A 26,817-nucleotide genomic window follows, 5' to 3' on the forward strand; every position below is an offset into this window, starting at 1 on the left:
AGGCTATATTATAGTCTTTCATGATTTGGTGCCTTTGCTTAGGCAACCACCTCTTTGGTCTTTGTTCAATTACATGCTATTTACCCCTCCGTGATTATTACCTTTTTGTGTCTCTTTTTTTTTGTCTTTTCTACGGCTGCACCTGCAGCAGATGGAGGTTCCCAGGCTAGAGGTCGAATTGAAGCTGTAGCCACTGGCCTACACCACAGCCACAGCAACACCAGATCCTTAACCCACTGAGTAAGGCCAGGGATTGAACCTGCAACCTCATGGTTCCTAGTTGGATTTGTTAACCACTGCGCCATGACGGGAACTCCCCCTCTGTGATTATTTTAAGAACTGAGGAGTTCCCGTCGTGGCACAGTGGTTAACGAATCCGACTAGGAACCATGAGGTTGGGGGTTCGATCCCTGCCCTTGCTCAGTGGGTTAGGGATCCGGCATTGCCGTGAGCTGTGGTGTAGGTTGCAGACGCGGCTCGGATCCCGCGTTGCTGTGGCTCTGGCATAGGCTGGTGGCTACAGCTCAGATTCGACCCCTAGCCTGGGAGACTCCACATGCCGTGGGAGCGGCCCAAGAAATGGCAAAAAGACAAAAAAAAAAAAAAAAAAAAAAAAAAAGAACTGATATTCCTAGAGGTACTATTACACCAAAGCGTAGCTTTTGTTTACTTATTTCTTCATTTCACCGACCGGCGACATAATTGCAGGGTTCCAGACTTTTCACCTTTGAATTCTCATGTTCAGGACAGAGTCAGAGTGTCACATAGCTGAATTTCACCTGCTCGTCTAAAGAAAACTGGGTGCTCTTACCTCTGCCGGTCAAACACCAGAGGATATTCATACTTTTGCTTCTTCTCTGTGAACTTGCTTTCTTCTTTTATTTCTACGGGATATTCATTCACATCACAAGGCAAAATAAAGTCACTTGTCTGTGACATTTCAAAGATCCGTCGCTGCCCAAAGTACCCACAGTAATGACCACTGAGCGCGTGCCAGAGCCTGAGGAATCGGAAAATAGGGAGCAAAGGGTAACCGGAATTCAGGGCAAAATTCAGTTCATGAGATCGTGTATAGGGATTTTCACTGGCACAACAGGGATTTTAAAACTTCAGTTCAGGACTCTTCCATGAAATACCGAGAGCTGTTCATGACAAACTTTTTTTTTTTTATCAGTTAGAACTTGACTCTACAACAATTTTGGAAATGTCCATTTAAACTTGTACTTATTTTTTTTCCTTTTTCTTTTCTTTTTCATTTTAGGGCTGCACCTGCATCATATGGAGGTTCTCAGGCTAGAGGTCGAATTGGAGCAGCAGCTGCTGGCCTGCACCATGGCCACAGCAAGGCGGGATCCGAGCTGCGTCTGAGAGCTACACAGCAATGCCCAAGAAATGCAGCTCACTGCAGCTCAAAGAAATGCCCAATTATCCCTTCTAATGATAGGCAGCTGAAAATAAGCTGGAGCAGAGACCCAAGGGGCAGAGTTGTGAAAAACACCTCTAATGATGAAAGAATCCTTTTCTTATTTTTTCCTATGAATAAAACTACAGAGCTCCTCTTTGACAGAGGAAGCAGCTCTGTTTGCTCCTAAATAGGACCTTACCCCGCAAATCCACCACGGACATAACATTTCCAAAGCTTTTCACCCTTTTGCATTCTAAATATTTTTCTTTTTTGGCGCCCCCTCTCTCAACGGATGGCACCACATCCACTCGATTTTGCAATGCCAGGAGTCCTTCTTGACATCTGTCTCCTACCTTTTTTTTTTTTTTTTTTTTTTTTTTTTTTTTTTTTTTTTTTTTGTCTTTTTGTCCTTCTAGGCCCGCTCCCGAGGCATATGGAGGTTCCCAGGCTAGGGGTTGAATTGAAGCTGTAGCCGCCGGCCTACACCACAGCCACATCAACACAGGATCTGAGTTGCATCTGGGACCTACGCCAGAGCTCATGGCAATGCTGGCTCCTTAACCCACCAAGTGAGGCCCGGGATGGAATCTGCATCCTCACAGATCTTAGTCGGGTTTGTTACCACTGAGCCACAGCAGGAACTGTTGATGAACACGGCATCTCATTTCCTTGGTGTGGAAAAGAATTACGAATCAGCAGCCACCTTCTCAAAGCCCTTTTGTGCCACGTTTTATTTGTTTGTTTATGAATTGTATTCATCAGCTAATAAAGATTGCATGTATGTTATATACTTAAACTTTCGCTTCAAATCCTTGACCTCTCATACTCAAAACCCTTATTCTCAATATGAAGGTCATTACCTGACTGAGCCATCGATGGAAGCAGTTAGCACCACTTGTTTGTCTTCTATGTAGATTATTTGAACAATTTCTAAAGAATGAGCACGCCAGGCAAGCAGCTGTTTGAATTTCTAGACGGGAACAACAAAGCATATCCCTTGTGACAAGGAGGTACTGATCTAAACTTGGCTTTGAGCAAAACCACCAGTTGTTTAAGAGCTAAACTTATGAATGAGTGGTGCGGACATCTACGCAAGACAAGGGACCCCCACCCCACTTCCCCCTTCTCTTGCTTGTTGAGGTACCAAAATTCTACTTTTAGATATTTAGTCATCTCTGCACATCCCTGGGACAGGAAGGATCTTACATCTTTCGCCATTTATCAGTGACCTGAGGGTTAGCGATTCATGTAGCTGATTCATGAGCACGAGGGCAAGGGCTGTGAGGACACCGAGGGAGACGGTCAGGAGAGAGCAAGCTGGAGGCAAAGACCAAAGGCCAGGCAAGCAAAGACTTTTCCTATTTCCAAGGTTTATTCAGAGATCCCTGGCTTTTTTTCTTTTTCTTTTTTTTTCTTTTTTCTTTTTTTTTGGTGGAGGTGGTGGCGGGGTTTGAACTACACGCCGCAAAGATTCAACAGAAGAAATGGGCCCAGCTTCTTCTCTCAAAGACCCCTTCAGACTTGATTGCTATGTTCCTTCAGTATGTGATGATCCCCGAGTTTAGAGCCCCTCACTGGGCTTCAGAAGATATTTCTAAACCTTTCGAACTAGATTTGTCAACTGGGAAGCTTGCTCTGCAGGAATATCCCCTTAAAATGAGTTCCCTCTCTATCACTGATGAACCCAGGTTAAGACCCTACCTCTTCCTGGTCAACTACCTGGTAGCTAGAATTCTGGCCTCTGCAAGTTCCATGAGGCTTGTGTTCATGTATACTTTAACATAGGTTAGGCACAATTCCTCCTAAATTTCTTGGCCTTCTGATTCCATTCCCTGTTCTTAGAGAGCCAGCATAAAATCTACATTCTTCTACTTCTTATCTCAAAGCAGTTCAAGAACATTTGCTCATCTTTCTCTGCCTTGGGATGGGATTCTCTAAGGCAAGTATTTTTCTTTTCTTTTTTTCTTTTTTAGGGGTGCACCCAAAGCATACAGAGGTTCCCAGGCTAGGGGCGGAATCGGAGCTGTAGCTGCCAGGCTATTGCACAGCCACAGCAACGTGGGATCTGAACTATGTCTTCGACCTACACCACAGCTCCTAGCAACACAGGATCCTTAACCCACTGAGCAAGGCCAGGGATCAAACCCACAACCTCATGGTTACTAATTGGATTTACACTAGAGGGGAGGAAAAGTTTCTTGAAAATAATAATGGCTGGGCACTAGGTTGGGCTTGCAAGGAAAAATAATGGAGTGTTCTTCTGTGGAGTTGTATAAGAAATAGAAAAATGACTATGGAGGACTAGGTAATATATGCATTCTTTCAAGCTCTGGGTTTCTATGTAGATTCTAACAAGTCCAAACCTGAAGTAGCAAGTGACCAGTGCTGGCTCACCCATCGTCCCCTCCTTTCCGCAGTAGCCACTGTTATGTATCTTATAGCTTGAGTTTCAGTAGTTCTATATATGACTGGAGAGTAAGTCTCATGTATTTCTACCTTTTGTGGTGTCTAACATAAATAAATGCTAAATAAATGTGTTGATTCATTAATCAAGTTAAAACTAAAATTCTTACCTTTTCATCATGAGGTGGATCCAGGAAGGAACTAATACTGCAAAGGATAACGTGTCCTTCTGTATAAAATTGAAACATCGGGATCTTTAATTACATATTCTGTCGTCTAAGTAAAAACCACCCAGACAGCTAAATTGCTTTGATTCAGGAATTTATAATGGTAAGCAAAGCAGAATCTGAGAAATCAGAAATGAACAAAGACATTTCATATCAATTTTTACACCTACAATTCTTTTTAGTTCTGGCTTAATTAGTTGTAATGCAGTTGCTGTGTAGGCTCAATGTCAAAGGTCTTCCAAACATCAGAGTAGACGAAATGAAATGAGCACACCAGTACCAAATGGAGCTCAAGCTGCTATGGACACACAAATGATAGCTACAAAAACTAGATTTCAAAAAGCAACAATGGCTAGATTAGGCATATCATATTCAAACTACAGAACATCGAAGATAAAGAAATAATCTTTAAAGAGGCCAGAGGGAGAAAAACCTTACTTATAGAGGAGCAAAGGTAGGAATCACATCTGACTTCTTCTCAGAAACCACACAAGTAATAAGAGTATGGAATGGAGTGAAATATTTTAAAGTGTTGAGAGAAAAACTCACCAACCTAGAATTCTGTATCCTGAGAAATTATTCTTTTTTTTTTTTTTTTCTGTCTTTTTGTCTTTTTAGAGCCGCACCTGAGGCATATGGAGGTTCCCAGGCTAGGGGTCGAATCTGAGCTGTAGCCACCGGCCTACACCACAGCCACAGCAACACGGGATCCGAGCCGAGTCTGCAACCTACAGCACAGGTCACGGCAATGCCAGATCCTTAACCCACTGAGCAAGGCCAGGGAGATTGATAGCTAAATAAAAATAGCAAGAGTAAGAATGTCAGGTATAAAAGGACTAGTGATGAACAATAGAAAACAGATACATAAAGATACATAAAGACACTAATAAAATTAAAACCTGTATTCACACATATACATTATCTTTTAAAGTAGTGGAGATAAGAAAATTTAAGCTGGATCTCTTGCCGTGGTGCAGTGGGTTAAGAATCCTACTGCAGTGGCTTGAGTTGCTGCAGAGGTGTGGGTTCGATTCCTGGCCTGGTGCAGTGGGTTAAAGGATCTGGCATTGCTGCAGCTACAGCTTAGGTGGAAGCTACGGCTCACATTCAGTTGGTGCCTGGGAACTTCCGTATGCTACAGGTGTAGCCATGAAAAGACAGCCCAACCAACCAACAAACAAAAACAAAAAACAAAAAGAAAGAAAGAAAATGTAAGCTAATTCAAAAGATAGAAGAAAGAAAATAGGAGGAAGCATGTAAAAAAGTGTTCCCCATCGTGGCTCAGGGGAAATGAATCTGACTAGTATCCATGAGGACATGGGTTTGATACCTGGCCTCGCTCAGTGGGTTAAAGGTCTGGTGTTGCTGTGGCTGTGGTGTAGGCCAGCGGCTACAGCTCCGATTCGACCCCTAGCCTGGGAACCTCCATGTGCCGCAGGTGTGGCCCTAAAAAGACAAAAATAAATAAAATAATAAAAAAAAGTGTTACATGAAAGAATCAAGACCAACTGTATTAGTTATAACGATAAGTATACAAAAGTCCCCTATAGGGAAAAATTAATCCCTTTCTTCTCTGATTTATGCCACTACTCCCTTTATTTATTTATTTATTTATTTATTATTATTTTTTTAAAAATATATTTTCATATGGAGGTTCCCAGGCTAGGGGTCGAATCGGAGCTGTAGCCACCAGCCTACGCCAGAGCCACAGCAACGCGGGATCCGAGCTGTGTCTGCAACCTACACCACAGCTCACGGCAACGCCGGATCGTTAACCCACTGAGCAAGGGCAGGGACCGAACCCACAACCTCATGGTTCCTAGTCGGATTTGTTAACCACTGCAGGAACTCCCACTACTCCCTTTAATATGAAGATTATGCAGCATAACCCTTTTAAAGCTCAAAATGAAAACTTTGCATTCCTCCCAAGATGTAAGCTAAGCGGGTGGGGTAAGTGCTATACCCAACTTAAGAGGAAAGAAATTGCATGTCTTACTCTAAATAAAGAGCTAGAAAGGCCAGGGTCTCCTGACATTCACCCATTCTTTTCACCTGGCATCCCTCCTCGCCTTCCGTTTGTCCCTATAAATGTCACATCTCTTCTGTATTCATTTTTATGTCACGGAGGTGTTAGGACACCTGTGGCCAGCTCTGTCGGAGCACGGACTTACCCACATTGCCCGTCAGTAGTATCCTGGTGCATGAATCCGTGTGCAGCGAGGTCAGGGAGATGGCAGCGTGTTTCGTGAAAGGCAGAATATCTTTCAGCAGCCTTCCCTGGATAAGGTTTGATAATAAATTCCATCAAATACCAACAGGGGAGCTGAGTTTCTCTGTAAGTCATGTCTACTACTTGAAACATGATTCTCTGCTTTGTAATAACAATGATTTGAAACGATTCTGTGGGGACTTATGTCCTTGAAATGAAATATTCGTAAAAGTGGAGACAACTGTAATTACAAAGCATCTGGACTCTGATTTTTGCAGATCGACCTAGGGGTTGTTTGCTGTCACTTCCCATGACCTTTTTCCTGCAGTTCCTAAGGTTCATTTTCCAGGGATATATTCTCCTTTTAAATAAACATGCTTTTCAGATTTCAGTGCAGTTCACTTATTTTAAGCAAGAATTGTATGCTTTTTCAGAAATGGTTATGGGTGAACATTGGTGCAAGACAAGAGATTGCAAGACATTCCAATTTGGCAGACTGTCAGTGCTTAGTATAGGCTGCCACTGGAAGGACATACACATCCTTCATACCAATGGCTCCACGTGGAGAATAAACATCCAAGCTTGGGAAGAAAGAATTTGCATCTGCTACGTGTTTCCTGAGATTTCGGTGGATATAATCTTTTCCCCTCCTATTGCTCCTGCAGTTTTATTTACCTATCAGGAAAAATAAAAGGCACCGTTCCAGTACCAGGATCATCTCAGGGAAAGTTCTCGTTACAATATTTTTTACTATTTTCAAAGCAAGAGTTCCTTACTAATAAGCTACGATCGGCTGATCACTTGGAGCATTTACGCATCAGACAGCGGTGTTGTTCTGTGTTGTGGGATCTCATACAAACTTGCTGTTTTCTGAGCTTCCCTCGAGGAAGGAACTCACAGGTGGTGCCACCTTCTTTGCCTCTCTGAGAATCTGTCAGCATCATCAGTCTACTCAAGATGCTTCCTTTCATTATTTCTGTCCTCCCAACACAAACCCTGCCCCTCTTTCCATCCTAAGTCACTTCATATCTTTCAGTAAATGTGTGAGTTCCTGCTGTGGCTCAGTGGTAATGAATCCAACTAGGATCCATAAGGACATGGGTTTGATCCCTGGCCTTACTCAGTGGGTTAAGGATCCAGGGTTGCCATGAGCTGTGGTGTAGGCTGCAGATGTGGCTGGGATCCTGTGTTGCTGTGGCTGTGGGATAGGCCGGCAGCTGCAGCTCCGACTGAACTTCTAGGCTGGGAAGTTCCATGTGTCTCAGGTGCAGTCCTGGGGGGGGAAAAAAAAGGCAAAAACAAAACAAAACAAAACACTCTTTCAGTAAGTGAAAGTTAATTTTTTCATTGTAAAATGTCTAGAATATCCCCTTCGTGGCTCATCAGAAATGAACCAGACTCGTATCCATCAGAATGCAGGTTCAATCCCCAGCCCTGCTTAGTGGGTTAAGGATCCAGCTGCCGTGAGCTGCAGTGTAGATCACAGGGGCAGTTTGGATCTGGCATTGCTGTGGCTGTGGTGAAGGCCAGCAGCTACAGCTCCAATTCTAACCCCTAGCCTGGGAACCTCCTTATGCTGCAGGTTGGGCCTCAAAAAAGCAAAAAAAAGGGGGGGGGAGTGGAATATGCAATACAATGTAATAACTTCTTCCAACAATTTGGACAACTACAAATTTATGTATACTCAACATTTCACTGTTTTTATATTCTTTCTTTATAATATATCATTAATATTATCTAAGATTATTGAAATATCCAGTGAAATAGCCAGTGGGATGTACTCGTAGCTCCACGTCCAGAAAGGTTTGAATCAGAGTAGCTGACCTAGAAGTTCGGATGATGTGATCATGTGAGCTCCCAAACTGACTATTACACATTTTGAGTTGTATGTTCAGTGAGCTGGCTGCCACCCCAGCAGCTGGGCTGGGCAGTTGGACAGCACGAGAATTATGTGGTGCCTGGAAGGTGAGAGTCTTGTCTAACCCCTTTGACCTTTCCCGTCTTTGCTATTCCAGTAACAGGCTCTTCACCTCCACTGCCCACAAGCGAAGGTGCCCGTCCTCATGCGCGGTGACGAGGACAGGTGGCTGAGCATCCGATGGACTGGCGCTTCCGAGATGTTTTTTGTCCACTGGCGGTTGCTTCCCTGCTGTGACATCTGTTTGCTCACCTATTGGAAATTAACGAGTTACCAGTGTATGTAATGCTTGGAATATCAAATTTTATAAAACGTAAAAGAGGAGGCAGGTAGGAAATGAGCAAAACAAAAGAACAATAACAAGAGTAACAACACCCCCACATTCTTTCCCCTAAAAAAATGTTTTTAACCCCAGAGAACTTCAATCAGTACAGAGAACAAGAAAATCGTTAAAAAATGGAATCCTGGAGTTCCCATCATGGCTCAGTGATTATGAGCCCAACAAGCATCCATGAGGATTTGGGTTCCATCCCTGGCCTCGCTCAGTGGGTTGAGGATCCGGCGTTGCCATGAGCTGTGGTGTAGGTCACAGATGAGGCTGAGATCCTGTGTTGCTGTGGCTTTGGCCAGGAGTTACAGCTCTGATTGGACCCCTAGCCTGGGAACTTCCATATGCTGCAGGTGTGGCCCTAAAAAGACAAAAAAAAAAAAAAAAAAAAAAAAAAAAGGAATCCCATATCACTGGAAAAAACTTAAAGAGCTTGGTACAAGCTCCTGCATTATACACACCAGGTGAAACTAGATATATTCACCCACACTTACACATTGCAGTGACTTATGAATCTAGTATAAGTTTTAGGGAAATAGACTGGAGACCAAGAGGCTCAGCAGTATTTCGGATTTCTTAAAATCTAAAATTGGTAGTTAAAAAGACATCATCATAACGGAAATTCTGCTTCTTAGACTACTGAATCCTGTGTAGCACCTCAACATTTAGTCACAAAAGGAATATATACTAATTACAAGCCTATCACCTAAACTCCCTGTTGCCAAAAAATTATTTTATTGTAAGGAAGAGAGAGATTTCATACTGACCTTTGATCTCACTGTCTTGTATGCTCTGTTTGCTTCCCTGAATTAGGGGAGACAAATAGGAACTATTTCTATGACATTGTAAGGAAATGAGATATACTGGGGAAGCAGTTTTTTCAAATAGTTAATCTTACATTTCTGAACATTAATTAGTTCTTTGAAAAAATACATTACAGAGGTTTTCATGTTCATAAATAGGCTATCCGTATCCCAGTGGCTGGGGTGGAGCATAATAACAAGAGTAATTAGGAGTTCCCACTGTGGCTCAGAGCTAACACACCTGACTAGTATCTATGAGGACAAGGGTTCGATCCCTGACCTCGCTCAGTGGGTTAAGGATCAGGCGTTGTCAAGAGCTGTGGCATAGGTCAACCCAATCTGGCGTTGCTGTGGTACGGGGTAGGCCGGCAGCTGCAGCTTGGATTCAACCCCTAGCCTGGGAACTTCCATATACTGCGAGCGTGGCCCTAAAATAAAATTTTAAAAGAAAAAAAAAAACAGAGAGTAATTAAATGCCTAGTGTCTACCAAGTTCTAGGTGTATATCTAATTCCATCAACAACCACGTCAGGTAGAATTTATTATTCCCTTTTTACTGATGAGGAAACAAACTCAAGAGATTAAGTGACATCTCGAAAGCTAATCAGATAATAAATAATCAGATAATAAATGGAGTGTTTGGATCCCTCTGACACTTACATTCTTATAAATTTTTGTTCCCACCATGCTAGCGCTTAAAACTGATTTTTGGAGTGAAAATATTCCTTCAAACAAACCCTAACTAGAAATGAAATGTGTAAAAATATATGAAATTGGAACAGAGCAAAAGCGATAGTCTAAAATTATTATTTTATGAACACAAAAGTAGCATATATAACTTATTTTATTCATGATTATTTTCAAATATGAAAACCTTCCAAAACAAAAAAGCAAAGATGACAAAAGTTTAGACATTGCTTTTTTAGGGAAAATAACAACAAAAAATTACATAATACAAGGGAGGGGCTCGAATGCAAAAAATTACTTTTTTTTTTTTTTTTTTTTTTTGCCACAGCCAAGGCATGTGGATGATCCCCAGCCAGGAATCTGGATCACAGGAGCAACCTGAGAAGTTGCTTCCGTGACCATACCTGATTCTTAACCCACTGAGCCACAGGGGAACTCCGACAGCTCACTATTTTTGAACCAGCACTGAGTATAACAGGAAGACATACCCGCCTTCTTTCCTGCTTACCTTGCTGCTCTGTGGCCCCTTACTGGACTCACACTGGGATGAAGAACATATGGAATCCTGACTTGATCTCCTACAAGGGGAGGGAGGAAGCCGGAGGAGGAGAGGTTAAGATATTCCGTCATCAGCAGAGGGCGCTGCACGTTAATTCCAGCTGATGACTCCTCTGTCAGCTGTGCATCTTCTGCTGTGGATGCCGCTTGGGGTGGAATATGAAAATCTGCCCTGCCCCACTGTTAAGGCTCGATTTAGTCCGAGGCTCTGATGCTGAAAGGGTGGGGATGGGGTGGCTGTGGCGTCCTGGAAAACCTGGCACCTTCTGCTCTACAGTCTCTAATTCTGCCAGACGGGGCTGAAAACGGGCTTAGGGTTTGGGTGCAGATATATAGACAAGACCTCAAAATATTCTCAGGATAAGTCAATGCGTTGGGGGGGTGTTGTGTCCTGGCTCCCCTCTGTGTGGTTACATGCTCCTACAGGACTTTGATTTCTCTCCAGAGGTGGGCTTACCATGGCCGAGTGTCTGAAAATCAGAGCTCTCAGGCAACTATAAATAAGAAGAACATCTGTCCTTAAAAAAAAAACAAAACCGCTCTCTCAGAAATGGGTGCAGATTGCTCTGACATGAGCGATGGCATCAGAAACATGCTGCCACAGGATTTTTTGTATTTGCTCTGTAAATCCTTTTGTTCTGCTTTCCGTCAGTTCTCACAGAGTGTGGTCAAAGGGAGAATTCTCCATCTCTGCTACTGTTGTAAAAGGAGCCGTGGGGCTGGCATGAGAAGGGAACTTGGATCCCCACACGGCAAGTCAGATGGTCCCCTGGGACCACATGCTTAGAAAAACCCTGAGAAGGAAGAGAGCGGAAGCCGAGCAGTCAGCCCCACTCTGTCTTCCCTCGGTGGTACCTCCCACGATGCTGGGATGAGGACAACGCTACCTACATCATCCACAGAAGTCCCCACAGTAAACACCGAGTCACCTTGCACATTCAGGGTTACGGAAGAGGAAAAGGATGTCATTAATTCTGTAGCGCTTAGGATCCAAGTCAGGGTCCACCGTGACGCACTCTTCAGGTCTGTACCTGGAAATAAGCATCAGTTCCAAGATAAGAATTACAGGTGGGAAACGTAAATGCCTTCTATCATCTATCCCATACCGAACGAATCACCTCCTGAAATGCCGATTTTCATTGAATATGGAGAGAACACATCTTCCTAAATAAGCCTCTGGATAACAACATGATCTTATGCTCTTTCAGTGCTTAAAAGGCTTTTAAATCAATTCGCTGGTCTAGTTTTCCCATCGATAGTTCAGAGAGTGGGCTTATATAACGTCCTAGAAGTTTCGTACCATTTAGGGAATATAACTGTACTCGGGCTGAGTGGAGTGGTACATCTGAATAAGCTGGAGTCCCTACCCTCCAGCAGCTTATAATGAAGTGGAGAAGAAAAGCAGGAAATTCACTGATTACTCTAGTCTTGGTGCTTGAATCTCCCATTGACCTAGGCTCCTAAGAACCATGCACCTTGCTGGGCAGTTTCCTGGGAGGAGAGTGATCGTTGCTCATTACCTGCCCTGGCACATCATGGCTAGCTTTTTTTTTTTTTTTTTTCTTGGCTTTTTAGGGCCGCACCTGCAGCATATGGAAGTTCCCAGGCTAGGGGTCTAATCAGAGCTGTAGCTGCTGGCCTATGCCAGAGTCACAGCAACGCAGGATCCGAGCTTCGTCTGAGACCTACACCACAGCTCATGGCAACACCAGATCCTTAACCCACTGACCGAGGCCGGGGATTGAACCCGCAACCTCATGGTTCCTAGTCGGATTTGTTTCTGCTGCGCCACAATGGAACTCCTCATGGTTGGCTCTGCATTGCTTCTAGCAAGTGGAATGTTTCCTTTAGTGGAAATTGCCTCTGCTAGTTTGAATAGATAGTAATGCAGGCCCTCCTGTGAAATGAACCAAGCTCGAAAGAGAGCCCATAGGTTCAATGCTGACTTGCTGAGCTCAGACTTTTTAATATAAGGTCTGCTCTGCAGATGAACTGAATGGTGGATTGTTCATTAGCAGCACCAATTTCTAGTTTGCGCCCGAAAAAGCACGGTGCTTTGGACAGAAAGAGCAGGGCTATTTCTCCTGATGGGTGAGGGAAGCTTAGGCACAGTTTGAGGTGGAGAGGAAGAGGGCCTCCACGAGGAACATGGGAGCTATCTACAGCTCGAGAGCCTTCGAGAGTTCTGTGTCAACCTATATGCTTTGCAAAAGAGTCCACTGATTCTAAATGAATTGTTTGTATATCATCATCTTTTTTTTTTGCCTTTTTGCCTTTTCTAGGGCTGCTCCTGCAGCATATGGAAGTTCCCAGGCTAGGGGTCGAATCGGAGCTGTAGCCACCAGCCTACACCACAGCCACAGCAATGCCAGATCTGAGCCTCGTCTGCGACCTACACCACAGCTCACAGCAACGCTGGATCCTTAACCCACTGAGTGAGGTCAGGGATCAAACCCTCAACCTCATGGTTCTTAGATTCGTTAACCACTGAGCCATAACAGGAACTCCTGTCAGATTTTTTTTTTTTTTTGGATTGGGTATTGGATTTGCATTTGGCAAAATGCCTACCACTTCAACAAGAAACACCCGCACCTTTGAAGTGGGGATATTCTCAGGGGAGCTGTTCCCTCTTTTAAGCTCTGGCATCAGGACAATGGTCTCTGCCTTTTTAGTCTATCTGTTTTCCCGAAGTAGTGAGTCATACAGCAGCTGACACAGGATAAGGATTCAATCAACAAGAAGGCCAGGAACGGTGCAGTGTATGTTGCTCTAGGAGTAAAATGACAAGTATACAGTCTGTGAGAAAAGCCTAAGGGCAAGGGTCAAAGAGAAGGAACAGAAGGATAGTAGGAATTCTAGGGGCAGCGCCAGCAGAGCCTGGGCTGAGATACAAAGGAGGGATCTGCAGAAACAGCTCCTTCCCTAAAGTAAAAATACCTCCAGGGCCCAAAAAAGAAAGGATTTCCTTCCAAACTTGGTTAAAAGTGAAGGCTCAGGCCTAGCCTGGAAAAAGGCATGGAGTCTGGGTAGACCCGTAGGACAAAGGCACTGGCGCTAGATAAGTAGAAATTTTATGTGCATTTTCTTCTTCCTTGTCCTTAACCTCTCTGACTCTCCTCTTTCTTCCTTTCTACCTCCTTCCTTCCCCCAAATGCTTAGATACATTTTATTTTTAATTCGTTGTTAAGGTTCTTGGCCATCTTGTACCTCAAAGGACAATTTGACAAACTTCCTTGGTAAAAGGTGTTCACACATGGCCCTTGCTTAGAGAGCTAATTATTTGTAATCCATCCATAGCAAACCCTACAGTGTTCCACTAGTTCCTTTACAGCAGTGCTAAGTACAATCAGAAATGGGGAGTTCCCGTCGTGGCGCAGTGGTTAATGAATCCGACTAGGAACCATGAGGCTGCGGGTTCGGTCCCTGCCCTTGCTCAGTGGGTTAACGATCCGGCGTTGCCGTGAGCTGTGGTGTAGGTCGCAGACCCAGCTCGGATCCCGCATTGCTGTGGCTCTGGCGTAGGCTGGAGGCTACAGCTCTGATTCGACCCCTGGCCTGGGAACCTCCATATGCCGCAGGAAGCGGCCCTAGAGATGGCAAAAAGACAAAAAAAAAAAAAAAAAAGAAATGGATGGCGGGGCGGGGGGGGGGGGCGGTAAAGTCTGTGGAACAGAGCAAATCCAGTTGGTTGGGATGTAGGACTGCAGATGCCCTGGAGTGAATGAGAGGGAAAACCCATCTAGAATGGCTCTCAGCATTTGACTTTGGTGCGGGGGCATCTGGTGGTATTACCGGGAATACTGAAGGAGATGCTGGGGGGTGCGGGCAGCCTGGGAAGAAGTCTGGGGCGTGTGGACATTCACGGTCGTGGTGGCCCTCAGAGGGTCTTTTCCAGTAGGCAGCTGGATGTGAGTGCCTGAGGCTCTGAGGAGGTTCTCGTTTTAAACTATTATGTTTTTTAAGGTTATGAATTTGGACGTGGTCACTCATGGAAAGCATACATCAGAGTGAGAAGACTAAGGGCAACGGAACTTGGGAATACACATATTTAAGGTTCACTTTATTCCTGTCACTCTGGGATTGAGACATCGCCTCATGAACATAAGCTCCAGGAAAAGCTCCTTGAGCAAGTTATCATCTTGCCTTTAATTTTGTTAAGTAGAGAACGTTACTTTGGCGCTTCTGCAGTACAATGTATTGAGGAAAGGATTGTATTATTGAAGGAAAACAATGCAACTCACACTTCCTTGACAGTAGAGGTTACAAAATTCCATAAGATGATCACACCGTTTAAGGTCCCGGCAGCTATCAAATTATATCCTTCTACTTGTAATAAATCAATGCAGTTGACTTCTGTGTTGGTAGCAGGATTCTGAAGAAGGAAGGAAAGAGACTCAATGACCATCATGAACACAGTATCTAAGCACAGGAAAAAAGAATGAACACACTCTTAAACTGTCGTTAACTGAAAACAAGTTGTCTTACTTCATGAATATATTTATAAATCCTAAAATTTATATATGCGTGTGTGTGTGTGTGTGTATAAAATCTTAGCATGTGAACTTCAGTGAAATCTATTTCTTCTTTTTGGCTTAAAATTTTTTAATTGTAAAATTTATTAAAACAACAAAAATATACTCTCCTTCTCTACTGTCTTCTTCCTTCAGCCTGAACGTATTCATCCTTGACCCACCAACCATCAGATCACCTGCCATCTTTCTAATCTCTTCAAACTTCTTGAAAGAATATTCTGTATTAGCTGTGTTAGCTTATTGACCTTCCTTTCACCCAGGCCACTCTGTGAAAGCCTTTTCTAATCATTACTAAGGACTTTCTATTGCCGTGCTATCTGATACTTTTCATTGTCTTGCTGCAGGTCCTTTTTTTTGGCATCTGCTATGGTCGGTTCTTAGAATATATAGTCAAATGGAATGTCTATGACCTGGAGAAACTTATAACACAATTAAAGCATTCAGATAAAGTGTCAATTACTGTACAATTGGAAAGCGCTATATGGGAGGCAACTCCTTCCTGCTAATTCTTCAAGATCTAATTGCAATTATCTTCTTCAGGAACCTTCTCTTCAAGCCCCGCCCCTTGCCCAAGCAAGTTCCCTTCAAAGAAAACAAGATCTTGAATTGTTTCAGCTATCATATTTCTCCTTATTTTATTTTTTCTGACTATAATCTAACACACTATACTATAATATATCTAAAACTGTATATATTATATAGGGTATATTATAAATATCGAAATAAAGCAAATCAGTAATTATGTTCACGTCATTAGAAACAAAGATTTTCTGTGAGAGGAAAAGATATCAAATAAAATAAAATCAGTAAAGCCACGCTATTTTAAGTCTGAATGGGAATATCAGTCCAAGCTAAAGATGTATTTCCTCTTAAATCTTTTCCTAGCTCTGTCCATTGAAAAGGTCTGAAACCCAAAATCGACCTAGTGGCAAATGACATCCCTAAAATTCAGTTTGTAGTTTCTTAGTAGTATTTTGATTTTATAATTTAATAAGACTAATCCCACTACAAAGAACTAGGATAACCTGGAAATGTAGCGGATTCTAGATCTGGAACAAGAACTGCACAAGGTAAGCCTGGAAGCTATCCAGAGCCATTAGAGGTGTGTCCTTAGAACTCAGGAGACTGAAAAGTGCCCAACCCACTTGCAGGGGATAAACTGAGAATCAGCCACTAAAAAAAAAAAAAACAGCAAATGCAATATACTGAAACACATCAGGAATATGTAAATTTGTGATTTGATGATGATAGGAAACAAATAAAATCCTCTGACCACTGATGCTGGAACCAGTTTCTTATTTTGGAAACTGACAAACATAAGGAGAGAATCAATCACTTACTTTGATGTCCTCTTTGAACTGTACCTCAGTGGACTGTCCTTCTTTTCTTTAAAGACCCATTCCAGGAAGTCCCTGCTATGGTGCAGGGACTTAGTGATCTGGCGTGCCTCCTTGAAGGCACTACTGCTTCAATCCCTGGCCTGGCACAGTGGGTTAAAGACCCCGCATTGCTGCAGCTGTGGTGTAGGTCACGGCTGCAGCTCAGGTTTGACCCCTGACCCAGGAACTTCCACACGCTTCAGGTGCTGCCACAAAAGAAAAATAGAACGACCCATTCCAGCTAATAAATGAATGAGAACGGTAGGAGGGCAACTCTGAAAGAAATAATGAACCTAGGTAGTGATCACTAACAGATGCTGACGTGCAGAAAAGGGAACTGGTCACTAAATGAATTTTGATGGAAGTACATGACCCCATGTACTATAGAGGCTTATCTTTTTTAAAAAATCAAAGCTGCGTGCACTAGAAATGTCTACCAGATTAAGGGAATAAAGAAACAGTTCTTTTTTTCTTTTTTTTCTTGGCTGCATACACAGCATGCAGAATTTCCCGAGGCAGGGATCAAACCCATGCCACAGCAGCAACTCGAGCTGCTGGAATGACAATACCGGATCCTTAAACACTCTGCACCACAGAACTCCAAGAAAAACTTCTTCAATTCACCAAGGGGGTGCAATCAGTAAAATCCAGAAAATGAGAAACCATGGCATGAATGATCCAGTATCTTCAAGAAATAAATTACAAGGGGAAAAAAGAGAGATGGAAAGACAATTACAGATTAAAAGATACTGAAGAGACTGATCAACCAAATGCAACAAATGGACATGTATTGGATTCTGTTTGAAAGAAACTATATAAAAAAATGTATGAGAAAATGTGGGGAATTTGAAGTGTGTGATGTAATTATATTAAGGACTTGTAAATTATTTTATAAAATATTTGAGAAAATAATGGTACTATTGTTATTTTTTGAATCATTATCATTTGGAGATACGTCCCGAAATATTCAGGGATGAAATGGCACAAGGTTTGAGATTCCCTTTAAAATAATTCATCCATTGACAGTGCTGGTGGGAAGTAGCAGGAATACTGGGGAGGAAGTCTGGCCACGAGGAGATAATTTTTGAAGCTGGGTGAGAGTGCATAGAAGTTCACAGTATTATTTTTTGTGCACTTGCATATGTTTCTAATTTTCCATAGTGAAAAGGAAAAAGTTAAGAAAGAAAACTCACACGAACATGTTGAGAAAACTTCTTCTCAACCATCAGCTCCACATCTGGGAAAGGCATGGCCGAGCTCCTGTCTCTGGTGGACATCCTCAGATGCACGAGCCGACTCCCGCCTCGTAGGACAGGCACAACGTCGGGCAGCTCCCAGATCACCGCGAGGTAAATATCATCCTCCTTGCCCTTTACCAGAAATCCAGTGAGGACATGAAAAATTCAATTATTTTATTTTGAACTGTTTTAAATATATAGAGAAAAACAGAACATGCAATGATTTACCCACCATTCGACTTTATCAAATCTTAAGCCCTGTCCAGCCCTCCCTAAGATAGTTCTTTGTTTTTCTTCACTCTCTAGAGGTCATTAGTAACCCAAATATGGTTTTAGTCATGAAAACTTATATATATACACATATATACACACACACATACATATTTATGATGTATGATATTGCTTTCAGGATTTTAATTTGTTTTATAAATAGTACCAAACTATATGGATTCTTCAACTTGCTGGTTTCCCTTAATATATTTTTGAGATTTATACATGTTATTTCATGGACCTGTGGTTCATTTTTTTAAAATGTTTTGTAGTATTGTATGAATACACTACAATTTTCCATTCTCCTACTGATGAATGTTCAGCTTGTTGCCCATTTTTTTGCAGTGCGTTTTTATGGACAGGTGCCATATTTTCTAGAGCATGGGCCTGGTGTAGCATCACCAAGCTGTAAGGTAGGCACACCATGGGTTTCATCTGGTTTTGCCCAATGGCTCTTTATCGCAGTGTTGTCCATTTTCACTTTCAGCAGGAGAAAAATGAGAGTCCTCCTTTGCTCACCTTCTTGCCAACACTTGGTTTTAACTGATTTCTCTAAAAAAATGATTTTTGTCTACCTAATGGATTTAAAATAGAACATTTAAAATTAATTGTAAAATCTATTAATTACATTAATCATGTTTTACTAATTTAGAAATAAGTTGGGAGTACCCGTCGTGGCGCAATGGTTAACGAATCCGACTAGGAACCATGAGGTTGCGGGTTCGGTCCCTGCCCTTGCTCAGTGGGTTAACGATCCAGCATTGCCCTGAGCTGTGGTGTAGGTTGCAGACGCGGCTCGGATCCCGTGTTGCTGTGGCTCTGGCGTAGGCCAGTGGCTACAGCTCCAATTCGACCCCTAGCCTGGGAACCTCCATATGCCGCGGGAGCGGCCCAAGAAATAGCAACAATAACAACAACAACAACAACAACAACAAAAGCAAAACAAACAAAAAAAAACAAACCCACTAGAGATTACACAGAGGGCACTTTAAGGGAGTTTGGAAGACTGTTGTGAGCTAATGATGACTCAAGAACCTGGTCTTCTCCCCCAGCCATTTTTTCTTTTTCTTTTTTTTTTTTTTTGTCTTTTTTGTCTTTTTGTTGTTGTTGTTGTTGCTATTTCTTGGGCCGCTCCCGCGGCATATGGAGGTTCCCAGGCTAGGGGTCCAATCGGAGCTGTAGCCACCGGCCTACACCAGAGCCACAGCAACTCGGGATCCGAGCCGCGTCTGCAACCTACACCACAGTTCACGGCAATGCTGGATCGATAACCCACTGAGCAAGGGCAGGGATCGAACCTGCAACCTCATGGTTCCTAGTCGGATTCGTTAACCACTGCGCCATGACGGGAACTCCCCATTTTTTCTTTAATTGCGAAAACGCATCTGCCTTTGTTCTTGGGGATCTGCTCCCTTGCCTGCCTGCTTAGATCTCACTCAAGGGTCCTGTGCAATAAACCCACTCTTTGCCTGCCACTTCGCCTCACACTGAAGTCTTTCTGCATCAAGACAAAGGAAGCTGAGCTTCAATAAGCCCTGACACAAACTGAGTGGTTTTAATTTAAAAACAGTGGGCTTGCGTCTCCTCCTCGATCAGGGATCAGGGGTTCAAGTCCCAATCTGAGTTCTGGCTGGATTCCAGTCCCACCTGAGAAGGGGTGTGATTTCAGGGGTTTGGTTCTCAGTTTACCTCTCTCGTTCTCCGCTTGCACTGAGATTTTGGGCTGCTATTTTCCCCTCCCGTGTTGAAAGCAGCCCTTTCGCTCCTCTCCTATCTGCCCATTTCTGTTCCCCTCTCACCTTAAAAGAACCTAATATAGGCATGTGATCACTAAGCCATGGAAACCCACTCCTCAATCATGCTCTCCTGAATGCACACCATGCCTCATCTAACTTGTTCCTTTCCTAGAGAAAAAGAAGTCAGAATGAAGAGTTAAGCAGTTAAAAATGACTGGCTCTCTACCCTCAAGGGTCTCCCCCTAAGCGATCGCGCAGGCAGAGCACACAGGCAAGATAACCTCTGAAGCTCGGCCAGTCTGCCGGCAATGCGGAAGGATGCGGGACCCCACCTCCTACTCTGTGACTCACGAAGACGCTTCTCCGTCCACTTTTCCCTTTAAAAACTTTCCTGCTGAGCGGAATCTTTGGAGTTGGTCTCTGCACCCGAGTCCCCCTTCTCCCCAGATAGCCACTTTTCTGATTAAAACGCTTTTCTACGGATGCTTGCCTCTCACATTATTGGCATGTATCAGCAGAGAGCTGAACCTGGGTTTGGCAACAGTGTCATCTCTTTAATACTGGTTAGGAGATTTAGAAAATATTTTATCCAGATCTAGTTCACTAATACAGGATCCTGGGATTTAGAAAACTACTTAACATATGAGGAATACACAGTTTCTTGAATTGTTTTGAATTTAATTGGAAATCAGTGGAAAGAGACATCTTCCCTGACTCCCAGATTAGGACAGAGGCCACCCCCACCGTCACAGATTTCTATACTGCTTTGTGCAAGCCCTCATAGCACTCGTAATAGGCAGATCAGTATCGGTCTTTCTTACTAAATTGTAAGTTCCACTGTGAAAGGGAATATATCTTCCTGGTTATGGTAAACCTTTGGTAAGTGCTCACTGAAAAAAATGAGTGAATGAAAGTATTCTAGAAAATGTTTGTAATACAAACCATAGTTTACTTTACATAGAGAAATAATAAGTACATAATGTCAATAATAATAAATAATAAATAATAAGTAAATAATTATCTGTTTATCTATTATTTGTATATCAATCTATCTAATATCCTTATTGTACCCCCCAACATGAATAAAAATAGTCCTAAAATGCCTCATAGATTTGCTATTGTACACCTTACAAGGGGTTTCTTATATTTCTTCATTCTATCAATCCTTAGTGAGTGCCTGCTCTGGGCAGAACAAGAAAACAAAAATGAATAAGAGAGGTTTCCAGGAATCATCATGTTCAATCTATGGATTCTGGAGACTTGGGAAACCAAAATAATCAAAGTGAAAGATGCTACAGGTGAATGCAAAGCAATTTTGATGTGGGAACAGCACCATGCCACTTTTGGCATATTGTATATCAACTATCATTTAATTAAAAAGGGGGGTGTTTATAACAACAGAGTTGTCTGTTAGGAAGGGTATCCTGATGGTCAAATGCAGTAAGTTAAATCAGGGAAATCAATACACTGTTGCATTTTGAGTGTATTACTAAGAAATGCCTTTCCATGGTGCCATTTTGGATTGTTCCGACAACAAAGCGTAATTGAATCAGGAAAGTTTTTCACACACGCACACACACACACACAAAAGAAAAGAAAAGAAGGGAGTTCCCATTATGGCTCAGCGATAACACACCCAACTAGTATCCATGAGGATGTGGGTTCAATTCCTGGCCTTGCTCAGTGGATTAAGGATCTGGTATTGCCCTGAGCTGTGGTGTAGTTCACAGATGCGACTCGGATCCCATGTTGCTGTGGCTGTGGTGTAGGCTGGCAGCTACAGCTTAATTCGACCCCTAGCCTGGGAACCTCCATAGGCTGTGAGTGCAGCCCTAAAATGACCAAGAAAAAAAAAAGTAGTAGAAGAAAGTTTTCCACTATTTTTTCCAACAACAGGGCCATCAGTCATCTTAATCAATGGTACCCCAGTTCAAGACTTTTTTTTCTGGTCTTAGCTTTCAGAAAGGGAATAAAGAGGACAATGAATCCTTGAGTTCTAGGCAGGGAAATATCCATCAATAAGAGCCAGGATAAATGATCTAGTTTTCATTTTATAATGATTTTAATTTTTTCCATTATAGCTGGTTTACAGTGTTCTATCAATTTTCTGCTATACAGCAAGGTGACCCAGTTACACATACATGTATGCATTCTTTTTTATCACATTATCACGCTCCATCACAAGTGACTAGATATAGTTCCCAGTGCTATACATCAGGATCCCATTGCTTATCCATTTCAAAGCCAATAGTTTGCATCTATTAACCTAGTTTTCATATTAAATATGAAGGAGGCATTACCATTCTTAGGTATTTTCACAGGAAAAATAAACAAATCTACCTCAATCTTCCCAAAACAACCCAAGCAGACTGCATGATTAACCCTAAAGTAAACAAAGCGATTTTGGTGACAAACTGGAAAAGTGACTTGAGCATCTCCGAATGCATTCTGGGTGACAAGGTGGGGAGGAATCATTGCTCCTTTCACAGAGTCTGCTGGGGAGCAGCTCTGCCAGTGAGTTTTCCCCAAATGAGGGTATAAACCAGGGCAGAGGTGGCAGCTGTATGTAAATTGAATCCTTTTGATACCCGCTCCAGCTTAGAGGATCCCAACCCATTCCTTTAGCAAACTCGAGATGGGCAGGATGCTGTGGCCAAGCAGCTATTCATTCTTGCTCTTTGCTTGGACCGGGATGAGGTGAACTAGGAGCATCCTAGGGAGGCTGGTGGAGAGGTACAAGCTCAGCTGGCTGTCAAGAGAGGAGTTAAATGAACAAAATCCACACTCAGTGGATTTTCCCAAGAAGAGCACCTGGAGTACGTAAAAATGGGGCTGCAAACCTGGATCATCTTGATCTTCCCACCGCACTCCAAAGCGAGGAGAAAGTACTGGTGTTTTTCCTGGGCTTTCAGGAAAATCAGGCGCCGCAGCCAGTGCTCATCGTCCTTCCAGTCTTTCCCTTCTGGCAGCACCTTCATTTCCTGCCCGCTGCCAAAGTCCCAGACTTTAACTGTTCCTGAACACACAGAGAAAAGACTGCATGGCCAAAAATCACTCATAGAAAGCATGCCTTTCATCTCAGAGAAAACTGGTCTTGCTGTAAGCTTTCGGCAACAATTTATCCTACATTTATTTCCTACCGAGACTGACATGTGAGTCCCTCTAGCTTTGCTGTGTGCAAAATACATTTCCGTGTGCTTTTATTTGTCACAGGCTGATAAAAAATAAACAGGACCAGGAAATATCTTGAAATGTGTGACCGTTTTCTTTGAAATTCTCACTCTCTTGAGCTTTTTGTCTTAAGTGGATCTTTTCTGCCTTTATTTTTCCAAAGCTTTCCAGATTGCTAAATACCCTCCAATATCTATCTACATCTATCATCTATAATCTGTCCTTCATCTATCTATCTGTTTATCTATCTATTACTTGTATATCAATCTATCTAATATCATGCCACAATTACTAAGTAGAAATCACTGCAGTAGCATCACTTGTGTTAGGACTAGCTCCTCCTGAGTAATAAAACATTTAAAAGAATTGCAGCAGGTGAGAAACAACCAGGCTTTGAGTTGATTTGTTGATTTTACATAAGAAGGAATACAAATGAGGTGTCAAGTTTCTTGTTACAGTTGTTCTTTTTAATTTTGTGGTTTTTATTTTTTTCCATCATTGTTAATTTACAGTGTTCTTTCAATTTCTACCGTACAGCAAAGTGACCCATATATACATATATGCATATATATATATACACATACACACAGACAATATATTCTTTTTTTCACATTCTCCTCCATCATGCTCCATCACAAGTGGAGACTAGACATAGTTCCCAGTGCTACACAGCAGGATCTCATTGCTTGTCCACTCCAAATGCAATGGTTTGCACCTACTAACCCCAAACTCCCAGTCCATCCCACTCCCTCCTCCTCCCTCTTGGCAACCACAAATCTGTTCTCCAAGTCCCTGAGTTTCTTTTCTGTGGAAAGGTTCATTTGTGCCATACATTGCATTCTAGATGTAAGGGATATCATATGGTATTTGTCTTTCTCTTTTCAACTTAGTATGAGAGTCTCTAGTTGCATCCATGTTGCTGCAAATGGCATTATTTTGTTCTTTTTTATGGCTGAGTAGTATTCCATTGTGTATATATATACCACATCTTCCTAATCCAATCGTCTGTTGGTGGACATTTGGGTTGTTCCATGTCTTGGCTATTGTGAATAGCACTGCAGTGAACATGAGAATGCATGTGTCTTTTTCAAGGAAGGGGTTGTCTGGATATATGCCCAAGAGTGGGGTTGCTGGGTCATGTGGTAGTTCTAGATTTAGTTTTCTGAGGTTCTCTGTACACTTGAAGTCATTCTTTCCTGATAGCTAACGCTGTTACTCATTTAGGAGATCCTGACGAAGGGGCCAGGTAGGCTGATCATCACTGTACTCGTTGAATGTAGGTCATTACTCAGTGCAGAGAATTATCTTCTAACGTGGGTTTTCATAGTGACCTCAGGTTTAGAATCCAGTGGACAGCCGCTCACAGCCCCTTCCTCTCCTCCCTCTACCCTAACCTCGACCCCCCTCTTCCTGCTTCTTATCCTCTAGCTTTAATCCGGCTGCACGTCCAAAGTGTTTTCGCTGTGTTGTCTTCCTTCCCTTTTGCCAAGTTCCGTCCCTCAGCAATATGCACGGTCCCGTCACTGGGGTGGTTTGGTTTTTTTAAATTTTTTTTTAACTACTGACGTCTTTACAAACACTGATTAAATTCTCCCTACAGTCCCATCACAGTGGCGGCTGAAGGGGATGAAAAGTGAGCAGGCGCTGTTCCTGCCCGCAGGGACTTTTCGGTCTTATGGGAAGTCATATAAACAGTTCAAAGAAGCCATCAGGCTCTCACTCATCCCTGGGGGTGTGACCACTGTCTCCCGGCCCAGAATTCCTGCTACCTTAGGACTTCGGCAGTAAGCTTTAGAGGGACAGACAGCAGGGAGAGTACTGCTCAGCTCTTCCCAGGGGCTGGGTGGGCAAGATAGGGAGGGAACTGCTAGCCTGTGGGTGCAGCTGCTCTGACAGCCAGAGGACCCTACTTTTCAGGGTGTCCTAGACCCAGTATCTTCACCAGTTAATGTATGTACCTCTGAGGAGGACAAGCTGTCCATATTTAAAAGAATTCTGGACTCGAGCACTACAAGGTGAAGAATGACTCGCTTGCATGAAAGTAATACTGTCTCTGTCATCTCTATGAATTCTTAACACCAACGTCGGGCAATGGTTATGCGCATTGCTCAGAAGTTCCAATTTTCATACGTATGCAGGATGCACCTACAGAGTGGTAAGACTTCTATCTTAAGAACTGTCCCACATGAAGAGCTGTTGCATTTCTTTTCATCCCATCAACTCTGTATTCATGCTTTTATGTCATGTGTATGGTTATCTGCTCACACTTTAAAAACTCAGACTTTCGTATCAGGATAGTCACTCAATCCAACCCCTGGCTTACAAGAATAAATATATTCCAAGTACAGATACAGATGGTCGTATCATCTAGGTAAAGCAGCTCTTCATGGGAGTTCAGAACCAGGTGAGGTGCAGGAAGAGGCAGGCTGTAGCACTCTGGTCCCAGCAAGTTCTGTGTGGTTCCTTATGGCACGAAGAGCATCAAATGACATGGCACAACTGGAGCACGACATCCGAGGTGTGAGATGCCACATGCCCTGGAGGGTCTTAGACTTACAAACAAGCCCAGCATGGAATTCTAGATGTGAAATAGCAACGCTGGATGGATACTTTGTCTGGTTCTGTATTCAGTAAATACATCATCAGCAAACACGAAACCGAATGTCTCTTTGCTGATGGTACCCAAACACGACGGAACAGAATGAGTCAGTGCAACATGGATAAGTCCCAGTCAAAACGGCTGGGATGGTATATGGGAAAGACTCTGAAACTGAAAAGCAATGTATCAGTGCGATCTAAGGTACCGATTCTTCTGAATGACACTATCAGGACATAACGCCCATTAGAGAAGAGCGTGTCACCGTGAACAGGCACAGCACTCTCACTGGCATGTTCCAGCCTGGTTCATGCCTCCCCTCTAACCCAACCACTGGTTCTGAGCATCTAGAACAAATTCCCAGGACACTAAAGTGGGGAAGACCACGTTCCGATTTTAGTCTCACCATTACGTGCTCCTGTGGCAAAAAGAAACCCACTCTCATCGAGGGCTGCGGAAGTCAGCTCAACATTGAAGCCATGCGGGTCTAAAATCTGGTATATTTGGAGGCCAGTCTCGAGTTCCCATACCTACAAAAAAAAAAACCCCAAACAATCAAATGATCCATAAGCCCTTCGGTTTTCATCAATTTTACAATATTCAAAATAGCCTCAAAATTGGTACAATGCACATCTAATACTTTTCCTAACATTCTGCTGTGAACGTTGGTTTGATCAAAGAAACGTCTAAAAGAAGCAGTGCTGTCTAATAGCTACGGTGTGATCTTAGGTACCGCAGGTAGGTGGGCTGAGCTGAGCAGTGATGCTTCCACGCAGCGCTGGCTGTTGGGGAGCCGTCAACTGCTCCTGTAAGCATGAAGCAAGATTAGCAGAAAGACAGAAATGGAACAGTTACGAGTTCAGCCGACAAAGAAATCATCTTGAATTGATTCTCTGTTGAAAATCACCTACAGTAGCTAGGGGGTCACGGGGCAGGATGTGTGGTTAACAGCATGAAATCTGAGGGAGCACTGAGGAAAGAGCTCACAGGTATTTCCAAGGTGCATTCTGACTGGAGACCCGGGCCAACTCTTGAGAGAGAGAAAAGGGAAGGCAGCCGGGGAGGCCAAGATTTCAGAGAAGGTTGGGTCTGTGATCAGACCGGGGTGTCATCAGAAAATCTCAAAACACGTCAAGGCTCATCACTGCCCCTGGAAATGCAGTTGAAGGTTTAGACCTGCGGGCTTTTGTCTGACCCTTTGCGTCCCCATGGACGTGCCGATGTCACGTGTGTATCAGACTGCCGGTAAGAAACAAAACCAAGCTGGCGAGACAGGATAGTGGAACTCCAGGGATCTGGGGACAGGAGCAGCATCCTCAAACGGCCAGAGCCAGGAATGTTCCCTATTCCTCCAGGAA

General features: G+C 43.1%; 1 protein-coding gene across 5 annotated transcripts in view; it reads right to left on the reverse strand.

Moving 5' to 3' along the window:
• The window catches only part of WDR64 (WD repeat domain 64), an 89,458-nt gene that overhangs the window by 14,324 nt on the left and 48,317 nt on the right, over positions 1-26,817 (reverse strand). For all 5 annotated transcript variants that reach the window (XM_021064368.1, XM_021064369.1, XM_021064367.1 and 2 more), the window contains 12 exons: positions 25,866-25,989; positions 22,533-22,708; positions 17,642-17,818; positions 14,779-14,909; positions 11,467-11,568; positions 10,488-10,557; positions 9,258-9,294; positions 8,275-8,414; positions 6,207-6,312; positions 3,979-4,037; positions 2,266-2,375; positions 812-1,000 (listed from right to left, as the gene is read on the reverse strand). In XM_021064368.1, coding sequence (XP_020920027.1) covers positions 812-1,000; positions 2,266-2,375; positions 3,979-4,037; positions 6,207-6,312; positions 8,275-8,414; positions 9,258-9,294; positions 10,488-10,557; positions 11,467-11,568; positions 14,779-14,909; positions 17,642-17,818; positions 22,533-22,708; positions 25,866-25,989 — 1,421 coding nt within the window. The remainder of the gene's footprint in view (positions 1-811; positions 1,001-2,265; positions 2,376-3,978; positions 4,038-6,206; positions 6,313-8,274; positions 8,415-9,257; positions 9,295-10,487; positions 10,558-11,466; positions 11,569-14,778; positions 14,910-17,641; positions 17,819-22,532; positions 22,709-25,865; positions 25,990-26,817) is intronic.

Source organism: Sus scrofa, chromosome 10, assembly GCF_000003025.6.
Source record: "Sus scrofa isolate TJ Tabasco breed Duroc chromosome 10, Sscrofa11.1, whole genome shotgun sequence".
Lineage (NCBI taxonomy): Eukaryota > Metazoa > Chordata > Mammalia > Artiodactyla > Suidae > Sus > Sus scrofa.